General features: G+C 34.9%; 1 protein-coding gene across 3 annotated transcripts in view; it reads right to left on the reverse strand.

Annotated features, from left to right (window-relative positions):
- LOC149780788 (uncharacterized) overlaps window positions 1–19,819 on the reverse strand; it is a 41,268-nt gene extending 21,449 nt beyond the window's left edge. The window contains exons 1-4 of one of the 3 annotated variants that reach the window (XM_089937864.1): window positions 19,231–19,819; window positions 2,953–2,976; window positions 2,128–2,151; window positions 1,799–1,822 (exon numbers count right to left, since the gene is read on the reverse strand). In XM_089937864.1, the coding sequence (XP_089793990.1) occupies window positions 1,799–1,822; window positions 2,128–2,151; window positions 2,953–2,976; window positions 19,231–19,759 (601 nt within the window). In that variant the 5' untranslated portion in view covers window positions 19,760–19,819. Of the gene's footprint in view, window positions 1–1,798; window positions 1,823–2,114; window positions 2,152–2,952; window positions 2,977–19,230 lie in introns of all 3 variants that reach the window. The other 2 variants (XM_089937867.1, XM_089937866.1) reach the window with 2 other exon arrangements.
- Window positions 19,820–22,247: the final 2,428 nt, after the last annotated feature.

Below are 22,247 nucleotides of genomic sequence, written 5' to 3' on the forward strand. Positions count from 1 at the left end.
AATTAGATTTTACACCAATATCGGACAGACGATAGAGCCATTCATTATTCGGACGAAAACATTTCATGTTTTGCCAAGATTATAAAAATATATATCCGATATGTTGTCCGTAACATCTCTCTCTCCAGTTGTGAACCAGGATTAATCTAAATGTGCCAATTGATAAGATTAATTGATTAAATGATTGTTCGTTGTTCATATGTAATCATAACTAGGAAAGAAAACTTCGACACCTCCACATGTTAACCATCTGAAACATGAAATAGCCGAAGTATGCCTTACAATAAAACAGCGACTGAGATTAAAGCTTACTTTGGAAGAATAACTGATATCAATAATATGGCTTTCTATAACAGTTAGCCACTTTATGGTTTATTTTTGAAGTTCTATGAGAATAGATAAATTTCTAATTAAAAATGGACAAGCATTTGGGCGAACATGTTGCGTCAGAGGTTATCAATAAATTAATTCAAAAGCAAGTTTTCTTTCAATACATAATCTTGATGATAATTTCGCCACATGCATGCACGCAGCACCTAGGTAAGTACGTGCGGAGATAATAATAATAATAATAATAATTATTATTATTATTATTATTATTATTATTATTATTATTATAAAACTAGCTACGAAAGGTATCTCAATTATAAATGCGCGACTTCTCTCTCTCTCTCTCTCACCGCCATTCATTTTAGTCACGACTTAATTATAAATATATACACAGAACTAGCGAACAAACAAAATTGTTAATTTGTAAGAAAATATATTTTATCATATAGCAGTCAGCACAAATACACTCATAATGGATACTTGGTAAAACTGAGATGCAGTCATTGAACATTCTGCATTGTACATTTAAGCTTTATCTAAAATTAGCTGTTACTTTCGTCAAGCGCATACTCGCCATTTGCATTACTAGTCACACGACAACACAGATCTATATCATTGAATCAGAGGTCCAATAGTCACGTGATATTAACATAAAATTCTACTGTAATTGTGACTACATTCCTAGTGCAATAACATCCTCCTAACTGCACTCAAAATGAAATGAACATTACGTTCCATAGCATCTTTTTGATAAATACAGTTGAAAGAGTTTATATTTTTCTCACATTATGAGTCCAGACATTCAATGGCAGAACAGAAACACACATGCAATTGAGTCAAGACGCCTCCCTCGCTGCTCAAATCATATGTACTTCATGTATATTTGACACAGATAAATCCAGTCCATACTCACAAAATTTAGTAGAATCGACAAAACTACGAAAATCAATTCATTCCATATGAAATGGAAACGTTGTTGCAATGCGCATTAATTCACAATATGACTCTAAATTTCAATTTTAAGTAGATCAAAACGACAATTTCTTTCTAAAGTGTGTCGTGCGCGCGACTAAGTTCAAATTTCGCTGGGAGGAGTTATCTGCGCAATAATATTGTTGTGTACTGATGAATCTGCGCTTGTGTAATTAGTTTGGAAAACATCATAAACTGAATTACTTGGTTTCTTGTATTGTATTTTTGTTTATATAATTAAGCCTCAGGTAGAATAAGAAAATGAGTATATAATACAAAGGTTACTGTATTTGTAAGAGTAAATAAGAACTCGTTTTGTCGGATGGATATAATGCACTTTCAAGGCTGTGCAGTATCCATCCGAAAAAACTCGTTGATATTTTTCTATACAAATGCATTAACCTATAAATATACACGAAAAACTCGTTGATATTTTTCTATACAAATGCAGTAACCTATAAATATACACGAAAAAACTGACACTTCTGATGCTTACCATCGTCATCACTCAAGGGTAAATCTGAAAGAAGATAGAACAGCTGAAATTACGTCTAGAACCGGATGATTGACGCCAAGGTTGCTTATACCGAGTGAATTAATATAATTCGCATGTCTTATATTAGTTCAGCGACTTAAATCACCATTCAAATCATTCATAGGATACAACTCGATGTTCCTAACACTCAAAATGGTCACGTCAAGCTGATTTTAAATTATAGCTTTGTTGTGAACGTCTATTATTAGGTCTGTAAAAAATATTGACTAGACCGTTTGGTGCGTATATGCAGTGATATCTACGAAAAAATATATACCTCCTATGCTTACCATCGTCATCGTTCCTGAATAAATCTGAAAGATAGAACAGCATAAGTTAGGCCTATAACCGGGCAATTCACGCCAAGTTTGCCTATACCGAGTAAATCATTATAATTCATATAGTTTTGGAGACTTAAGCTACCATTCAATTCATGCAGGAAAATATATGTTTAAACACAATATAAAAACAATGTTCGTCACCCACCCCAATTTTGGAATGTTTTCTCCATTCAATTATTGCAACAAAATATCTCTACATTTCTGTTCGAATAAAATATAAAACAAAAGTTCATGACCCACCTCTGATTTTCCCAGTATTCACGGTGATGACTGTAAGTCAACAATGAAATCAAATTTGACCTGGGAGTCTATTATTAGACCTCTTACAAAGATGTATCGATTGTTTTGGATGCATGTGTAATGATATCAAGGAAAAGAAATTGTGAAATGTTCCCAATAATTACCATTTATACGTGCAAGAATGGAATCTGAAACACAGAACAACGAAACTCTGCTTCAACGAAGCGATTGAGACTAATGTTGACTGTTGAGAAAGAATTAGTATACATGTAATCCATATACCTTATATACTTTTTTTAAAAATTTTCGTCACCTAATCATGCGTAATCCATCTTTATCCCATACCATACGGAAACAATATAATTTAACATGATTTTCCCACCAATCACAGTGATCAGGTAAAATATAAATTCTAGCTTTTGTTTTGGGTTATTATTAGGCGTGATACAAAGACGTATCGACTATCTGGTGTACATATGTAACCAATATACGAAAGAAAATTATGATACATCCAACAGAGCAGGGAATACTTACCATGCAATAGTTCACGGAACCCATCTGAAACACAGGACAGCCAAAATTACCTCCAACTCACCAAAACGACTGAGAAGAATGTTGTCTATAGAGATAAAATTAATAGATAATTCATAAACTGTTAATTGCTTTCAGCAGCTTTAAAGTTCTTGTTGCAACACACATGAGGTGAGAGATTTTTTAAAAATAATTTATAAGTAGACATATGAACGGTTATCTAATCCTGACACATCAAATGACTTAATTACCACAGTCATTGATATTAAAATTTACGATAGAGAAAGAATTAATGTTATTAATTTACCTAATATTACTTTAACGACTGTGCAAATTTGCGTCCGCCAATCCTGTTAATCCAAATATCTGCCACAACATACGAAAATTTCAAAAGCAGATTTCACATCTGCAATTGCGGACCTGGTTAAAAAAGATTAACTTACAGAAATTGTCTTAACTATTGTGAGGGAATTATTGGAAAACGTATAGGAAGATCGGAGATTGCTGTAGAAAGTGAAAGGGTAATAAAGAAGAGGGCAAGGGTTGATGGATAGGACTGGTTCACTGGACTTTGAATGCCATTAATTGCAATGAAAATTACAAGAGGCAAAGAAGGAGAATGACAAGATGCGGAGTGACCTGAATGACTCAGGTAAGAGATGGAAGCGAGCAAAGTGCAGCCTCAAATCAGGTTGAACTATGTTTGAGGAAGCTGAATATTAAAGTTTCAGGGCTGTAAGAGGAGGAAAATGAAAATCTAAGAAAGCGAATTCCAAAATTGGTAAAGGAAGTCACCAAGATCAATTTAGAAAACAGACATCATGGCGGTGCATAGAATTCCCAATTATCAGAAAGCGGAAGGATTTCCAGCAAAATAAAGGAATTATACTGGTGGAGGACGTGACTAGGATGACCACTGAACTTAATAAATTAACCAAACACTCTGAGATTGAAAGTGCATAATACTTTAATGGTTTTGTGTACGGTAGACCTAAATCAGGAAAAAGGATAAATTTGATATATATGATGAAATTGAAATCTAAGTGTAACTTACAACGTTATGAGCTTATGAAATTGGTCAGACTAGTATGTGAATGATCTCAGGTGGATTCGTTTCACTTGTTGGTCATTGCCCATTGTATTAATATTTAACTGCCAAAATATACGGTATGTACTGTAATAACACGGATGGTTTTATGATGGATGTTTGTATTTTGTGTGAGTGTGAGTGACATGTGTATGATACATTCAAGGTGACACCTACTTTATATATCCTTGAACAAGGATATGTACATGTAAAATTTCTGCTGATTTATGAATAATAACAAACAAATTTTATCTATAAATGTTAGAGGCCTGCAAGGTTCAGTATTCAAATGAATGGACATGTTCTAATGGGTAAAACAGAAGAATGTATCTCTTGTATGCATGCAAGAAACTCATAGTAGAAAGACTGATGAAATAAATTGGGCTGCTGAATGGGGGATACAAATGTATATTTAGCCCTTGTAGTGCTTCAATAGTGTTGAAGTCTCAATATTCGTTAGAAATACTTTTAAATTTGTGATCCATAGAGAAAGATGTGACAGTCAAGAGAGATTTATTATGTTAGATATTACCATCATTGGAAATAGAATAACCCTCGCAAATTTGTATGGGTATAATGAAGATAACCCTAGCTTTTATAGAAATCTAAAGTAAGAAACTTTAGTATTCGAGAATTATAATATGCGGAGACTGGATACTAGATTTGGATACTCATAATACTTTAAATGACAAACATCAACAGTCTCGAGCAGTAATCCAAGACCTGAAAAACGAATTGGAATTAATTGACCCCTGGAGAAATTCCAATCAAGATTTAAACTTATATACCTGAAGGCAAAATTCTCCTTTGAAACAAAGTAGATTAGTTTACTTTCTTGTATCTGATGATATTTATATGAATACAATTGATGCACTTATTTTACCAGGGTATATGACTGATCATTCCGCTTTTATTTTAAGTGTGGCGTTTTCAAAAGTGTCCAAGGGGGGAAAAGATAATGGAAATGTAATGCTCACTTCTTGAGAGATAATTATATTGACTTGGTCAAAACATTGTATAGCTGACACTGTCAATGAATATTACGTGGGGGGGGGGGGGGATAAAGACGACTCTCTTCGTGTTTCTCGTTCCTGTAATGATCAAATAGTCTTTGAAATTTTGAAAATGAAAACAAGATCCGAAACTAGAGATTATTATATTAGGAAAACAAAATAACAACGGGATATATTAAAGAAACTTAAACAGGAAATATTAGAAATTCACACAGGATTGTCGGATTATACAGATGGGGAAGCTCTGGAAAATTTAGAAAAAAAGAAAGCAGAACTAGAGGGATCTAGGACAAATACATAGAAGGTGTTATATTAAGATCCAGTACTCGATGGTATGAGTTGGGACAAAATTCAGGAAATATTTTTAAAATCTAGAAAAAAATAAATTAAGACAATAAAGGAAATAATTTTAGATGATGGGACAAATATATCAGACCAAATATATATCTTAGAATCCTAAAAACTGTTCTACTTGGAATTATACAACAGCAAAACTGCTCAGATAATGATATCAAGAAACTCAAAATATATGTCTAATGACTATATTAAACTTAGTCAAGTGGAAAGAGAATCATGCGAGTGTCTACCTACATTGATTGAATGCCACGTATCTCTAAAACAGACGGAAAATGGGAAAATTCCTGGCTCAGATGGATTACGGCTGAGGCTATACATTATTTTGAAAAGCTATGGGGAGGGTATGCAGATCAATACATTATAAATACACTATTGGAAAATTTTCAGATTTTCAGACTTAAGGAATCATCACATGTCTACCAAAAGAAGACAAAGACAGAATATATTTAACAAAACTTGGAGACCTATCAGTGATTCTCAGAAAGGATTTATGAAAGGTAGATTCATTGGAGAAAATACTAGGCTATTATATCACATGATGGATCAACTAGAGAATGAAAATATATATGTTTTATTATTGTTAATATAATTTGAAAAGCTTTCGACTCAATTAACTGGACATTTGTGGACAAAAAAAAAAACTTACAAAATTTAAATTATGGTGATTCTGTTTGTAAGTGGTGTAAGCTGTTTTATAATAGCTCTTAAAGTTGTTTCATAAGTAATGGAAAGATGTCATCATTTTTTAGTCTTGAAAGAGGATGTCGTCAAAGGGATCCTCTTGCGCCTTATTTGTTTATTATCAATGTCGAGATTTTATCGATACATTTAAAGTACGGGGTCTTGTCTTTGATGTCAGCGAGTATAAATTGGGTCAGTATGCTGATGATGCTTTTATTCTCATTTTCTTAAAGCAATTATGAATATCTTGCAAAACTTTTTTTCCTATTATACATAACAAAAGTAAATGCTATTTGGCATGGAAACAATAAATTTTCTAATGAAACAATATGTCCCGATATGGAACTAAACTGGTCTTCTTCCAACTTTACACTACTTGGTATCGATTTTTCACTCGACTTACAACACATGATGGAAATTAATTATAGGAAGAAATTAATAAAGGAAAAAATAATTCTGGCAATCTGGAGTCAAAGACATCTTTCGTTAGTAGGCAAAAGTAATTGTTTTAAAAACTCGTGTTCTGCTCATATCCACACATCTTTTTTCACCACTTTCCAAACCCATCATCAAAATTTAAAGCAGAACTAAACCGAACCTTATATAAAGTTTATGTGAGGTGGAAAATAGAGAGAATTAAACGTGATAAACTACTAGCCCTGGAGAACGACGGAGGATTAAATATGATACACATTTATTCATTCATTAGTGATATTAAAATAAGATGACTTAAACGATTACTGGAAAACGAGGATGGAGCGTGGCAGAACCTAGCCAATACAACTATATCCAGAAATGTGAAGGATACTAGAGATTTAGAAAGGAGAAAATTATCAGAAATTTTTAAGCTCATTGAAAACAGTTTTTGGAGGAAGGTAATTTTGGCAGTATTGAATTGGACCAATTTCTTCAAAAATGGACCTCAACCATGAACTTGTAACTTGTGCAATGCGGGAAACAGGATATATTACTGTAATATTGCGAAGTCTATGTCATCATGTCACGTTTGCTAAGCCCCAGCTAGAGAGTCATGAATAAACTATAATCTATCTCTCATGCGAATATTACCGCGGTGTTGTGTTTGATCTCTAAATATTGCCGCGGGTTACTGTTGAACTCTTACGCAAGGTTACCATGGTCAGCCAGAGACCAGAAACTTGAGTTGGAAAGGCGACCGGTCGCATCACTTAACAAAGGCTTGTAGTTATTACAATTATATGTGAAAAGTTTGTTTAAGGATCAAAAGAAAGTCCACTGGGTGAACAGGGCGTATTCTTATCCGTCCCCACGTTGACCGACAATGAGAGTGACATTGTCCGCTAAGTTTGATTGGATCGGTCCACAGCGATATCCAATACAAAACTGAGATAGATGACGTGAATACAATTCCGACCCGAATGATACCTAACAACTTGTAAGAGAAAATTTAGCGTTCGCATAGACGGATTGCTGATCAATGCGGTTTACTCCGAAAAGAAGCCACTCGTAATTTGGCGGCAAAACTTAGAGGTAGATTCTTAGGAAAGACAAAGCTTCGAAAAGATAACTAAGTTATCTGCTCTATTTTTTCCGAATATTACGGCATCATAATTGTAATTATTTTTAGCATGTAGACTTAATTACTAGGATCGTTTAGTATGTAGAATTACCTTTGTAATGTTTCATTTACATGCATATTTCAGAAATGGACTTGAGCCTATGTAGATAAGTATTAGATGTGAGGCGGAATTATGTAGATTGTTACCTTGTGGTCAGAATTCATTTTGTAATTCGCTATTAGGTTACTTCGTAGTAAACCAGTGCATTTATTAATACGTTATGTTAGAATTTACATATGCTTGAATTGCGAATTTGGAAAATGGTTGAAGTATGTAAGATTAGTTACTATGGACGTAGGCATATATCAGAGCATGGATATTTGAATATTTGCGTACTTTGTATGAGTTGCAAGGTAAAGACATGCGTCTGATTATTGTGATATTGTTTACTATAATGGGATTAGGAATATGTACTGATGTGGCGCAATTTATTGATGTATGTATAAGTAATTGATACCGTGCTGTATGATGACGTTTGTTTTACCATACAAGAACGTATGGGTATCTAGATGTGAATGAATGCGTGACCGAAGAAATTTAATAGACGTGATCTGATGATAGGCTGTGTGTAGTGTGAGATGAGAGGGCTAAGGAAAAGACTCTACCGTCCTTGTGTTTTCACAGGAAGCTCTTTAGGGGACACATAACTTCCTGTTCCACTGAGTCCCGAGTCTTCAAGAGTTGGAGACGGAAGCGAGACTAGCCGAAACAGTCGAAGTCGAAGTCGACAGAAGTCTAGTCGTGGGAGGGAAAGTGAAGGAAGGAGGAGAAGGAGTCTAGAGAAAGTGGAGGAGGCGGAGAAGTCTAGAGAAAGTCGAGGAGGAGGAGAATGAATTTGGAGAAAGGTGTGAGAGGAAGAGGAGAAGGAAAAAGAGAGAAATAGGAGAGAGAAAGGATACAACAGATAAGTAGAACTACAAGGACAGGTGGAAATTAGTCTCACACTGCTAATCAAATGATGCAATAGGCTTATTAAAGAGTCGAGCGGAAGAAGTGTAATTGGGAATTGAGACATTTGATTATTGAATTGTTATTAAATTGTTATTCATTGAATTTCAACCTTTTTGTATATTTAACCATCTAACCGTCGGCAATGCTGACTGGGGGTCGGAGCTTTACATCTATCTTTCACTAATCTAACTTCCAACACAATAGAACCTAGGTGGGACTTCTAGAATAGTTTAATTAAAATATTGGGAGCACCCCACCCCAACCATATACATCACAACACAATTGTACACTGTTCTTTGTGTCAGCCTATCTGATTCGAATGCGACTGCGTAAAATGTGCATCCGTGTGTTCGTGTGTGTCTTTTCTTTTATTGTGTATTATTATTATAGATAAACATAACTGTTTTGATTGTAAGGTGACCTTGGCATGGTGTTTTCCGACCCAATGGTCAACATATTACAGGGATAAAAATACAGATTTAAAAATATTTAAAAGAACATGACCATTTTACATTTTAACTTGATTTTCCCAAAATTCACTGTTCACTCCAAGTCAACCATAAGTCAAGCTTTGTTTTGGACGTCTTACTAGGTCTGTTGCAATAGAATTGTCGAATATTTGGTGTACATATGTAATGATATCTACGAATAATATATGTGACACCTCTGACCACCAACCACCTTCTAGAAGACCAAAGAAATGTCATACCTAGAACAGCACGAAATTAACTCAATATATACAGCGAATGAGCTGAACACTGACTGTTGTGAAATAATTACTATTATTCATATATCCTATATTATTTGTTTGCGACTTTCCAGTTCGAATTTGAAAATCGATCAGGTTAGAAAAGTTTCTACTTTAGCATTGGACAAACATATTGAGAAACTTATGAATGCAACAAAAATTATTTAAACCTGAATCGTAGAATGAATGTTATGCGTTGTGACGGTCCCTCTCTACGCTCTTCATCCTCACTCCTTTGCAACCTTGAGTCAACGAGATCTCATTTAACACGTGATTTAATAATTTCCCAGTCGTGAATGCTTGCGTTAACAACGAGGGAATAGTGAGTTTAAAAACGAGCAATCAACACACGAACAACTTTAAGGAATATGCTAAAAATCATATCATAAAACTTGCCAGACTAAGTTGCTTAAGGATTAGAACTATCAACTGAAAATATTATTTTTCTTAAATTTATTTAATTTCTAAGGAAATATTCCGAAAAGTAGTGAACACAAATGAAATTTTTAACTTTGCAGTTTATGTTGGTTGATGATCGATAAAAAAAACCCCCAACGAAATGTTATCTACTTCAACACAGCAACGGAGCTGATCGTTAATTATACAAAACTAATTAATAAAATCCATATACCTTATATTACTTTTTAATGATTACTGCATTTCCCAAAACAATATACATGAGGTAGAGAATTTTCCACATTATCAATAGGCAAACAGATGGACAAATATATTGACGTATCCACGCTTATTTAAACCTGACGCATCAAATGACCTAATTAAGTGTAGTTCAACACAGCGATTTACATGAAAATTAACTATACAGAAATAATTATTATAATTCTTGTACCTCATATTACTTTGTAACGACTGCAAATTTTTGTCACATGTGCTTATGTATACATATATTTATGTGTTTTACATCTTATGATGTAGTGGACAACACAAATTCACTTGCAGCGGATTGATCGGAATCCTGTGATACAGTAATCAAACAGGAGGCATTACGAAACCATGCTTTCATGCGCCGCTTTACATGGAGAGGATTTGCTGGTCCAGTACACTTTGTTGTTTTACCTGCTTTTATCTTGTCTACTTTCAGTACAACAGCGACAAACAACATTTCCTAGTTTTGTCGAAAATATTATACATAATTAACAATTTTGAAATACTTATTTCCTATTTGTGATTCAATTTTCATATTTTATAGTTTGAAATGTACAGTGTTCGAGTGAATTGGGCTACAGATCTCGTCCGTTCATTGTTTCTTTTGTTTTTTCATTGGCATACATTGGATATACCACTTGCATAAAAAATAATGTTTGGTATAAAGTAGTTTGATATACCTTTACTGTTGGTATATCAAATTGTGATTCGCCAATGCGCATTAACACGCATATATAACCATTGTTTAACAGTATGATATCGCTTCTATACTCTATAAATCAGTGATGAATTTCATCTGATTAATCATTAGCAACTTAAGAAGATAACGAGAAACGATATTAATAAACCTCGTTTTCGAAATGAAATACACATGGTACATAATTTCATCTTAGTCCTCTCTCTCTCTCTCTCTCTCTCTCTCTCTCATGCATAAGGGACAAAATAAGGGAAATATGTGGATTGAGAAAGAGAATTTGAGCCTGATGAAGCTCTTTAAACTGAATTTATACCAAAAATCCAGCAAGACCCTGTTCACCACACCAATGATACAAAGTTGCAATAGGCTGTGGAGACTATACGGCAAATTTCTTGCTTAGGTGGAACATACATACTGTAATCTATTTAATGCTTTGTTTGTTTGTTTTGGCTTTTCCCCCCAATTTTATCAAACCTAGTAATAAGGTTCTACAAACTGATTATTTAAAATTAAAATGTCTGAAGGCCGTTACCCTTCCCATCTTCTCTCTCACTGTGTTGGTTGGTAAGGCAGCATGTTAAACGACCGACAAAGAAACAAAGAGATGGATAGCTTACAAAAAAGCCTTTATGATAAGCATCTCCAGCTCCTCCACACCTGTGCTTATATATGTTTGTTGGAATACTTCACAGGTGCCAACATGTCAATCGCCAGGAATATTCTGGAAATGTTTTCTACCCTGTAATTAGTTTATGATAATTATAACTAATGCCTGTTTGAAACCAACAGACGTTTCGTAAACAGAGATTTATAATCGGCGATCAAAAAAATTCGGACTTAGAGCTTTCTTAAACCATAGTAATTACTACATAATCTTCACACTTATCTCTGGACAATGCCTTCCGACAGTAATACTGCAGTCAGTGGTTGTGAGGATAGGATAAGAAAATTACTTTCATATCAGACAGTAGAGACTATGTTGACATATTAAATTACCACACTCACGATTAAAATCGTCCCAGCATAAGACATACATTTTTTGATGTATTACAAGAAACAGATCAGAGAATGTTTAGAATTGCACAAAACTTAAAACGTTACAACCAACAAACTCCAAAAAATATGGTAAATAACAATTCCCCCAACGACTACACGAACGCGAAAACTGTATGGTCCGCGTTTGGTTGTGGAAAACTCGTTCACTAACAAGATCTGTATTTGCGCACGGACTTGTTGCTGATCGTGGGTATCTTTGAATCTTTCCGTGATAATGACCCCGCGCATCAATTGCCATAGTCAGGAATGGCGCAGGACGCATTACTATTAAAAACCAAAATCGAGTTAAAACTGATCACTGACATCAATCAACATTTGTTTATCGAACGTGATATCAACCCGCTCATGAACAGATACGATCCCACCATGCCAAACGTGTCATTTGACCGTAACTTGTAACTGTAGGCGATGATGTAACGGATGTCTGTAGTCGAGTTTACTTGGATCAATTCCGTGGATATGCATTTACACGCGCACGTGCAAGTGCACGCGAACAACAGTAACAGAGACGTTGGATACTTTTTCGAGGTTAAATTGGACTACCCGGACGAACTTCACTACGACCAAAACGATAATGTGATGCACAATGAAGTGTTGTTGGCGAGTGGATGTCCCTGTATAAGTATGCACTCGTGGATATTGTTTTCGTGAAAACCATCAGGAGAACGAATTTGCTTGGATCATGTCTGGGACAGTGATCAACGAAAACTCCACATGTTTGCCGACCAAGTCTTCGAGTCACCCAGGATATTCGATGGTGGGTTCATTGCACTGCGCAGCATGAAGTCCATACTGAAGTTGCCAAAACCAAAATTGGTGCTTTGGAACTAGTAAACTGTTGATGTACGAAATCTTCTACGATAAGATCAAACCACTGTGCGGTTACAATATCAAGATGCTGCAATCGAAAAATTACTCGTTGCTGATGCACATCAACGGCGGTGATATCTACGCCAACATGGGTATTGCATTGGCTGCGAACGAGTTTGACACAAGCAGGTACCCGATGAAGCTTCCAGAAGCGAAGTGTCTCGAGGTTACATGTTGTTCGGGCTCGGCTGATCTCATCTCGATTACTCCCAAGCATCATTCCCCAGTTGACGCATATTTCGGTTTTCCATCATGGCTCAGGTCGAGCAGGTGTTGGATTTGAGCCGAGATTCGTTGATATTACAGCTGTACATAAAAGATCGACCTGATATTTAATACAACGGCAGTCGTACATAAAAGCGTGACATAAGTGCGTGTTGTCAACGCGAGAAAACCCTTTTTCACAACATATTATGGAAATAGCTTCAGCGGTGTTGTCCGTGGATTGTTCATGGGAGACCCAAAGGTTATCCTCTTCCTGGCCTCGCGCGCTGCACCAATCGCTAAAGAAGTTGCAATGAGAGTCGTTGATAGCATCAAAACTGCTCATGTTAATCGGTTGAAAAATCTTGGATCACATAAGGTTCAACATCTACAGCAACAATGCTAGCTTCGGTTAGTAAAATTATCAATGAAGTTGCTCTGCTCAACAACGTCAGGTACAATTCAAAGATGTATCCGATCCCGCGTTCGACATTGACGCATTTGCGTTGCAAGATAGAGCTATGCAAGATTACCAATATTACGCGTGTGATGCTCGGGTGTCACATGCACAACGACCAATAGAACTAACGATACAGGATACATCTCGGTATTTTTTTTTTGTGCGAGGAATTCGTAGGAGTAGAAGGAAAGCTTGTAATCTTTGACAGCAATGCTGCATACAACGACAACGATAAAGTCGGATATCCCAACAACGGTATCATGACGTTGTTCAGCAGCGTGCGTTATCTCATCGACGGAAAAGAAATCGAAGCCGGCTTGGATAAAATTGACAATTGTGCAAGATCCAGTGGCCAGTCTATGATGTTCGTCAAAGACACAAACGAGAATGCAGATCAAATCCCGTACGTGCCATTTCCCCTATTCACTTTGACAATAGTGATAGACCAGCTGTGGTGCATTGCTGTATCGGACTGACTTTGTGGTCAGATATGGTCAAATAGTCTACAAAATGTCAAAAATGTAATTTACTGCGACAGATTTTATGCTATCTAGATCCTACTGCGTTCTTAAGTCACTGATATTTATATGATCACATCTGTTCAGCTGCTAAATCACTCAGAGTTGTCGGCATCAGAGATTAATACGATATATCATTATGATCTTTATGATAATGACATATTTGTTACACATCGATTTATTTACATATCATTTAATAAAAACACTATACTTAGCTGAATCAAAATTGCTTAACATTTGAACCTTTTTAAAACTAACTTTATCCTAAATCATGAACGCAGTCACATATTAATCAGCTGATATGCAAATTAATAATGCAGTTTATGAATGAAGCATTTGAAATACCGCTCTTTTTCACTACCATCACTGTTAGCAACACGAATTCTTAGACACATGGGAGCGGAAGACACATTTATTTGATTTACATTTACTTACTGTGCAGTTGTCAGATTTTGCATCACAGTAGCTGACTGGACGATGTGCGCGGGCGTTACATGCATGAGGTGCATTAGATTTGTGCTATTTGTTTTGTGTTTGTTTATACTGATCTTTTTAGTTACAAATGCATTTTTAGAGCTTTTGTGAGCGTGTGTATGTTTGTACTTTTAGATGCCAATGTATTTTTTAGAAAGTCTCTCTTTTTTTTCTACGATCAATCCCAATCATCCACCCCAACAATCATTAAATTGCATACAGGTAAAAATCAAATTAAGAATTATTAAAAAATGATCAAGAAGTGTATTCTTCAGGTGTAAATTTGATGAATTTTAACAAAATATCTTTTATAATTTATATATCAGCCATTTGAACCACGTCGTCAATTAATACAAGTATCCAAGAACGTGATCAATCAAAGATTATACAATTTGGTTTTGAAGTTCATTTAATAGACATTGTAAGTAACAAAATCGCGAAACTCGATATTTGACTGAATCTCACGCTGACAAAAGAAAATGTCACTTTAACCTATATTTCTTGTTTTACTATCTATAATTCAGATTTTTTATTTATTTCATTGCAACATATTTTTTTATAAGTACTGACATTTTTTATATATAAATGAAAGGTTTGTTTCTATCGCACCTAAAACAAAAATTTTGTTGATAATGTATCTTGAGAATGTGTACGACGAGAAGAGTGATTCTGTTGAAGTGTTGTGTTAAAAATTCGCTTCTGTGGCGTTGTTGAAAGTAAAGACATAATAGTTGATGACTGGATACAATAGAAAATGTGTGTGTGTGATTTGGATATTTAACGTAGCTTTAACAATTTTCCAATTAACAATAACTTTGACTTACATTTTATGTTTTACTGACTCAGATTGCATATTTGTGTGTCTGTGCTAGAAGAGTGCGTGTTATCTACATAAAAGGCTATATATAAGACTCTTTCTAACCAGTTTTATTCACTGCAGGAATAAATCTCTTTCGTCAGTCGTAAACTAGTCTTATTAATTACTGTACCATGTCGATTGTTAAAATAAGGTTTACTGTTTTCTGAACACATGAACGAGAAGACAAGACAGTAGGAAGGTATGCATGTAACCACGAATAGTGATGTACATGTCTCTTAGGTGAGACTTTGTATGTACATGTTAATCACGGTCAAAACCTGTGCTAGTAATCGTAGTCATAGTGACTATAACTACAAAGGTACTCGAAGATCAAACTTCATCAGTTGAATTCCTTAGACGGACAATAACAACAGCTTCTGAAGCTGATTTTAAATACAATTATTTAAGCAAAAGATACCTTTGGTTTCTATCAAATCATAGTTGTACATCTGTTTCAGTACTGTAGAAGAAAATGTTATATATTTTTACTTTATGACTTTCGTGAGGAAAGTGAGTTTCAAGCATATCAAAGGTCAAGGTCAGTTTATAAAAAAATTTCCTACAAAGGATTTTATATTTGATAACAATAGTTAATGCCTACTTGAGGTCAATAAACTCTTTTCATGACGACGTGCATTGTAATTCGTGACCATATCATACCTGCCAGATCTAATATGACCTGACAGGACAATCTCAGTTGATAACAAAATCATGTACTGCTATTGTAAAATTGGAAAACATGCATTTGTAAGCTCAAAAGTGTGGTCTGATGCAGCAAAGGCAAACATAATGTACAACAAAAATGTTTGTAAAATGCACTTAGGTCTTAATTACATCCAATACAATTTCAGAAATTGCAATGCTAAACCCTATGAAACTCACTAGCTTCTTTTTAGATATCTCACTTAGACGTAACTGTTTTAATTAATAATCTCGTGTTTAGTGGAGGGCAGAATAGGTGTTTGTTTTTTCTTCAGTCGGCACATACAATCAAACTTCGCCTTATATAATAGGGACATTTTGCATTTTCACATGTGAAAATATAGGCATTTTAAAAATATGAATAACATCTCACCAATAATTTACTGTATTTCACACTTAAACATATAAGAAAAAGAGAATATTTTATTTCCTACTTTAATACTAGATATATTTCATCGCACAAAACAGACATCTGCAAAGTCAGCACCACAAAATATAACTTTGTTAAAACGATAAAATCAGATTTTGGAGAAGATATGTACTCAACTTTAACGGTTCCCTCTTATTGCAAGTACCGTATTTGCTCGATTATAAGTCGAGTCCAACTGCAACATTCCAGATCCAGGTATAGCTTCGCATAATGCGCCGGTAGATCTGGTTCTATTCAGTTAGGGGTAATCGGTAAAACAAACAATATAGACCCTAATTATCCAGCGCACTATGTCACGACAGATCAGGTTCTCTGTTGTTTGCAGTTCAACGTGTTGTTGTGGTTGTTGTGGGTTTTAACGCCATTTTTCAGCAATACTGGCGGCCAGTATTAATGGTGGAGGAAGAATCCGGGAAAAACCCACCGACCCACGAGAAGCTACTGGCAAGCTCTCTCACCCACATTGGCCGAATCCAAGACTCGAACCTACGCAGATAGAGGTGAGATGGCAGTGATCCGTAACGGAGAGCGCTTTAGACCACTCGGCCACACGGGGCCCCATTTCAACTTGTTATCAAGTATAGACGACATTTATCATCTGTATTTGTTCTTTCTATTGATTTTTTGGCAGATATACACCATAGATGATAAAAACGTTTTTTTCGTTTTTTATTTTACCTCGAAAAACGCGTTTATTTTACTTTTTTTAATTATTTTTTTTCGTTTTTTATATGACTTCATTCACACGAAAAAGCGAAACCGTATGCGGTGCAAGAGAGTGCGAGATGTACTGTTTGTGCATGCAAATCTTCGCCTAAAGGAAAAGCTGGACAATATAAATTATATGGAGGAAACCATAGAGTGGTCAGATCAGTCAGATGGTGATAACGACATTGAGTGAAAAAAAATTCAATGTTATCTGGACTACGGTTTAAAACTTTTGACATTTTTTCATATTTGTATCACTGAAACTTTAAAACTGGTATGTAGCGTGTAAATAAGTAAAATATTGATCTTTGTGTTGCCTAAAAACTACTGGAACGTTTTTATTCGTTTTTTATTTATTGAGAAAAAATGCGTTTTTTTACGTTTTTTATTTTAATTTTAACGTTTTTAACATCTATGATATACACTGTAGTCCAGACACATTCATCGTGTGTGTGTGTGTGTGTGTGTGTTTTATATGCGCACGGAAAATTCGAAGATGGAATGTAAAATGCGTGCAATGAGCCACAATACCTCAAACCAGTCTACATCATTCCTCTAGGACACATATGACTTGTGTCCCTTTTCTATCGGTCTGATAGTATTCGTGATAAAATTGACACGTTCATTCATATGCGTCATATTTTTTTTTTTAAATATCTAAATATAAATTCACAGCAAGAATTCCGTCTCACATACAGTCAAAGTAAATATATACACAGCACTCCTAACGCCATATTAGGGGCCCCAAGTGGTCTAAAGCGCTCTCCGTTACGAATCAGTGCCATCTCACCTCTGTCTGCGTGGGTTCGAGTCTAGGATTCGGCCAATGTGGTTATGTGAGAAAGCTTGCCAGTAGCTTCTCGTGGGTCGGTGTTTCTTCCCGGGTTCTTCCTCGACCATTAATACTGGCCGCCATGAACAGCCTATCGCCGCTGAAAAATGGCGTTAAACCCCACAACAACAACAATAACGCCATGTTTTATTACATGTTTTATTTTAGAACGTAATCGCCAAAAATGCTTCTACACACAACCATTTCACATCGTCGTGATGGCGGTGCAAGAGTTGAATACTGCTATATTAACATACGCAGATTGGAGACTTGTCTTAAATAAAACATGAAACTTCTTTCCATTCATGTCTTCAAGGGTCAGTGATTAATCGCAGTGATAGTTTCACTGTTTAACATTTGTATTATGAAACCTAATTACCAGTGAAAGGGGAACATTATCTTTTATTTACTTAAATTAGCAATATTTGTGGCCATCCGCTAATTTTATCAATTTCTTTTACTTGCATATACTTTATGACAGAGAAGGGTGGAATTCTGCTTGACACATGAGGCCAACTGAAGAAGCTTGGTTTTATAGATAGTGTTTAATAGTGAGGTAAAATAGCATCTGGCAATTTTCAGTTATTATCTTGAATATATCATATTGAAATGACTATAACGAAATAGGCTATTTGCAAATTTATTTTGGTACCACGTACTCTGTTGTTATGAAAGTATTTGCACACGTGTTAATGTTTGTGTGTCTATGAGATGAAATGTTTGACGCAACGCTAAATAATTTTCTTTTTGCGATATCTACTATGGTTTCAGCCTCACAGAAAATGGCAATCGAGTTAAAAAATTATCAATGAATTAATGAAATGAGTAAATTTTTTGCATTTTTATATCTTTGATGTCTGTCGTTTTACAATCGGTAGGTAGGTACAAGCTTCTGGGTTTTGGAGGGGGATTATGGGAAGGCTGAAACTACAGATATTCCGTCAAAATAAATATGAATTGCTGGTTCACCGCATACCAAATGATTGTTTATTTATCAATTGATTTCTCTACAATTTGTTATTTTTGTGATTATTATTATTATTAGTAGTAGTAGTAGTAGTAGTGGTAGTGGTATTTCTAAAATCAACGTGTGAATCATATATTTGGCCTTTGTACGTTTCGTGTACATTTAAAGAAGATGACCAGATGTAATTCTTCCAAGTTTTATATAATATGTATATAATGTAGATCAGAAAGAACTCCAGTATAGACTTGGAAAGTTCCAAGTCGCCTCTATTATCTACCATGCAACATATACAGTCAGGACTCACACATGTAATATTAACATAGCCCTAAATGAGAGAGAGAGAGAGAGAGAGAGAGAGAGAGAGAGAGAGAGAGAGAGGGAGAGAGAGAGAGTACATACAACTGACCGTGAAACGATGAAAAACTATAACTAGCGTCTGAGATCCCTCCTATGATGTTGATTCTCGGAAGCTCGCTTTTGAACAATTCTCTGCAAGCATCCGTGGGAAGTTTCAAGCACTTTAACTGTGTGCATTTCTTCAAAAGACGAGCAAGAGCTTTGTCTGAAAATTTACATAAGTTGTCGGTTAAAACAAGTTCATGCACTTGGTACTTTGTTAGTTGTAGGAGGTGTCCGAGTGTCCTCTGAGTCCCATTCCATGTGATTGAGGTCCAAAGAGTCCTGTCCCTACATAGATTGTACCAGTACTTACATACTAGGCTGACGTTTCTCAGTAACTCATATGCCGAAAGATATTTGAAAATCTCCAGTATCAACTGAACAGGAAGTTTATTGAAATGTGGACCTCTTGGAAAATCGAACCATTGAGTTGCTGTGTCACACACATAAAGTTGATTCGGTTTTCTCTTTCCCCTCCGACTTCTCATTCCTCCGAAATCGCTTTTCTTAAGATATCTCAAATTCCGCTCTGGCATATCTTCTACTCTTGAGGAACTAAGTGCGACCGAGTTTCACTTTCACATCAGGATTTTCCAAATCTGCCTAAAAATAGAACTGACGTAACTGACTGTCGGTCAAAACATGGAAGACGAAAATTGCAAGGGAGACAATCAATAAGTTTATGAACTTATAACGTTAAATTATTATCGCCCTTCACAACTTTGGAGACGCGGAATGTGCGTATAAGAGATCGGTGGGGAGATATGGCAAGTGAAGTTCACAAAAATGTGGGTAATATTTAGCTGCCTTAGATAGACTGGTTTATCTTGTAGGTATCCCAATATTAGGTGGAATTAATCAGCATTACATCCAGATATTTCCAAATATGACAGGTACTGCGAACTGATCTGTCTTTTACTTCGAATGTATATTACCTAAGGCAGATACCCAATATGGCTTGATAAATTTCACAGAATCTTTTAATACAGAGTTAACTCACATAATCCGTGTTTACCTGCTAGGTATGTACATATTACCTGAATCTAGTTGACATTAACTGCAAATAAGTAAAATTGTCAGGTAACGTAAATTAATCGATCTTTATTCAGAGAATTTGCAAAGTATTCATATTTTAGTTTTGTTTCTGGTCGTTTTGCGTCCTGTGCTTCTGCATTGAGTGCCTCGATATGTATTTATACAGTGTTTGTGAGTGGATAGATATGTATGTCTGCTGTGTTTGTGAGTGGATATATATGTGTGTCTATTTTTGTGAGTGGATATCGGTTTGAGAGATGGGTGTAATCTTATTTCATCTTAATGCAATTTGTGAAGAAGTTCTTGGATTTTTAATTACCCTCAGTGAATATAGCAGAAATAAATAAATCAATAAATTTATAATAAATAAATAAATAAATAAGTAAATAAATAAATAAACTGCTTGAAACGATTGTTTAAAAAGCAAAATGGGGTGGGTCTGTGACATTTATATAAATATTGCGATACATGATGTCTTACAAACTTTTGAACTTCATGCCACTTCGACATATTTAATCAGTATTAAGTTAATAACACACACACACACACACACACACACACACACACACACACACACACACTTCTACATGCCGCTTTCTTCTTTGACGATAGATATGTATATTATTATGCTCAAAGATCAAACGATTCGTGCATAACAAATTTACCATTCACTTTCTTGAATCATACGCTGCATATGAATATAGTGTTTTCAGTAGAAACACATTTAAAGATAATTGTTTTGAGGGATACAAGTTCTAAAATTAATGCAGTTACTAATAAAATTGCAACTTAGAAATTATTTAATATTGTGAATTCGATCGTCTGTCAGGTAATTACAATTCGAGGTTATTTACTAGTGTGATATCTACCAGATAATTCCCATTATCTGATCGGTTTAAACATATTGTATTGCATATATTAGAAAAGGAAAATGGTTAGACACTAGTTCTTCCAATTCAGAATAGCCTTTCCCGAACCAAATACAAAACACATACTAAACTTACGAGAAAATTGAAATGATATTCAAATGAGTGTAACAATTATAATGATTTAACGCAAAATATGCATGAGGTGCCATATTAAAATAGAATAATGAAATGATGAGGTCCCGTGTGAGAATAGATCGTACACAAATATAAATACATGTCTTCAAATACACGAACATTTCTTATATTATTTAAATGTTGATAGGGGTGAGAGAAAAACCAAAGAATACCATTGCGGACAGCAAATTATAATAATACTTTTCAAGACTTAAAAACCACGACGGTGATATTAAAAAAAAAAAAACAACAACACGCATCTGGATTTGTTCATCCTTGGACATTATCTGATGGAATTAAAATATACCAGCTGTGAAATTCATTAAATTTCCGATCACTTGTGATTACCTGGTGATAACGCTAAGTAGGACCAGGTAATATAGGGATACTTTAAAATAAGCTAGGACTGTTTCAAGTGTCTACTTTTTACGCAAACTAATTTGTGTGAAGGTATTTTGCGTCTTAAATCGCTCCTCCTACTCCATATCGTAATTTATCTAAAGTAGTTCATAGACACCTGCCGCGAAATACAAAAAATCAAAATATCTTTATTTCATTCATTAATGCACTATAAAAAAAATCATGAAAAAAAAGTATTATTAACTAGCAGATATTTGGACATTAACGTGAGATTGCATATGACTGCATGCCACATGAACTATTTTTATCTGAGATCTATATATTACCTGACTTTTGTATGAATTTGTGTTTTAATTAGCATTATAGTCCCCAAAACGTAAGTTTCATAAAATAATTTCATAGATACCTGCTGTGAATTTCAAAAACAAAATTAGTTAATACATAGTTACCTCGAGATGATATTAATTAAGTTCAGGTAATGTAGGCACAACTGCCATATTAACTATGTTTTATCTTGGGTAACTATATATTATCTGATATTGTGTGAATTCTGCCTGATATATATTTACTTGTTAAACCATCCTTT

This window comes from Sinohyriopsis cumingii, chromosome 16 (genome assembly GCF_028554795.1).
Source record: "Sinohyriopsis cumingii isolate HCF-2022 chromosome 16, ASM2855479v2, whole genome shotgun sequence".
Taxonomy (NCBI): domain Eukaryota; kingdom Metazoa; phylum Mollusca; class Bivalvia; order Unionida; family Unionidae; genus Sinohyriopsis; species Sinohyriopsis cumingii.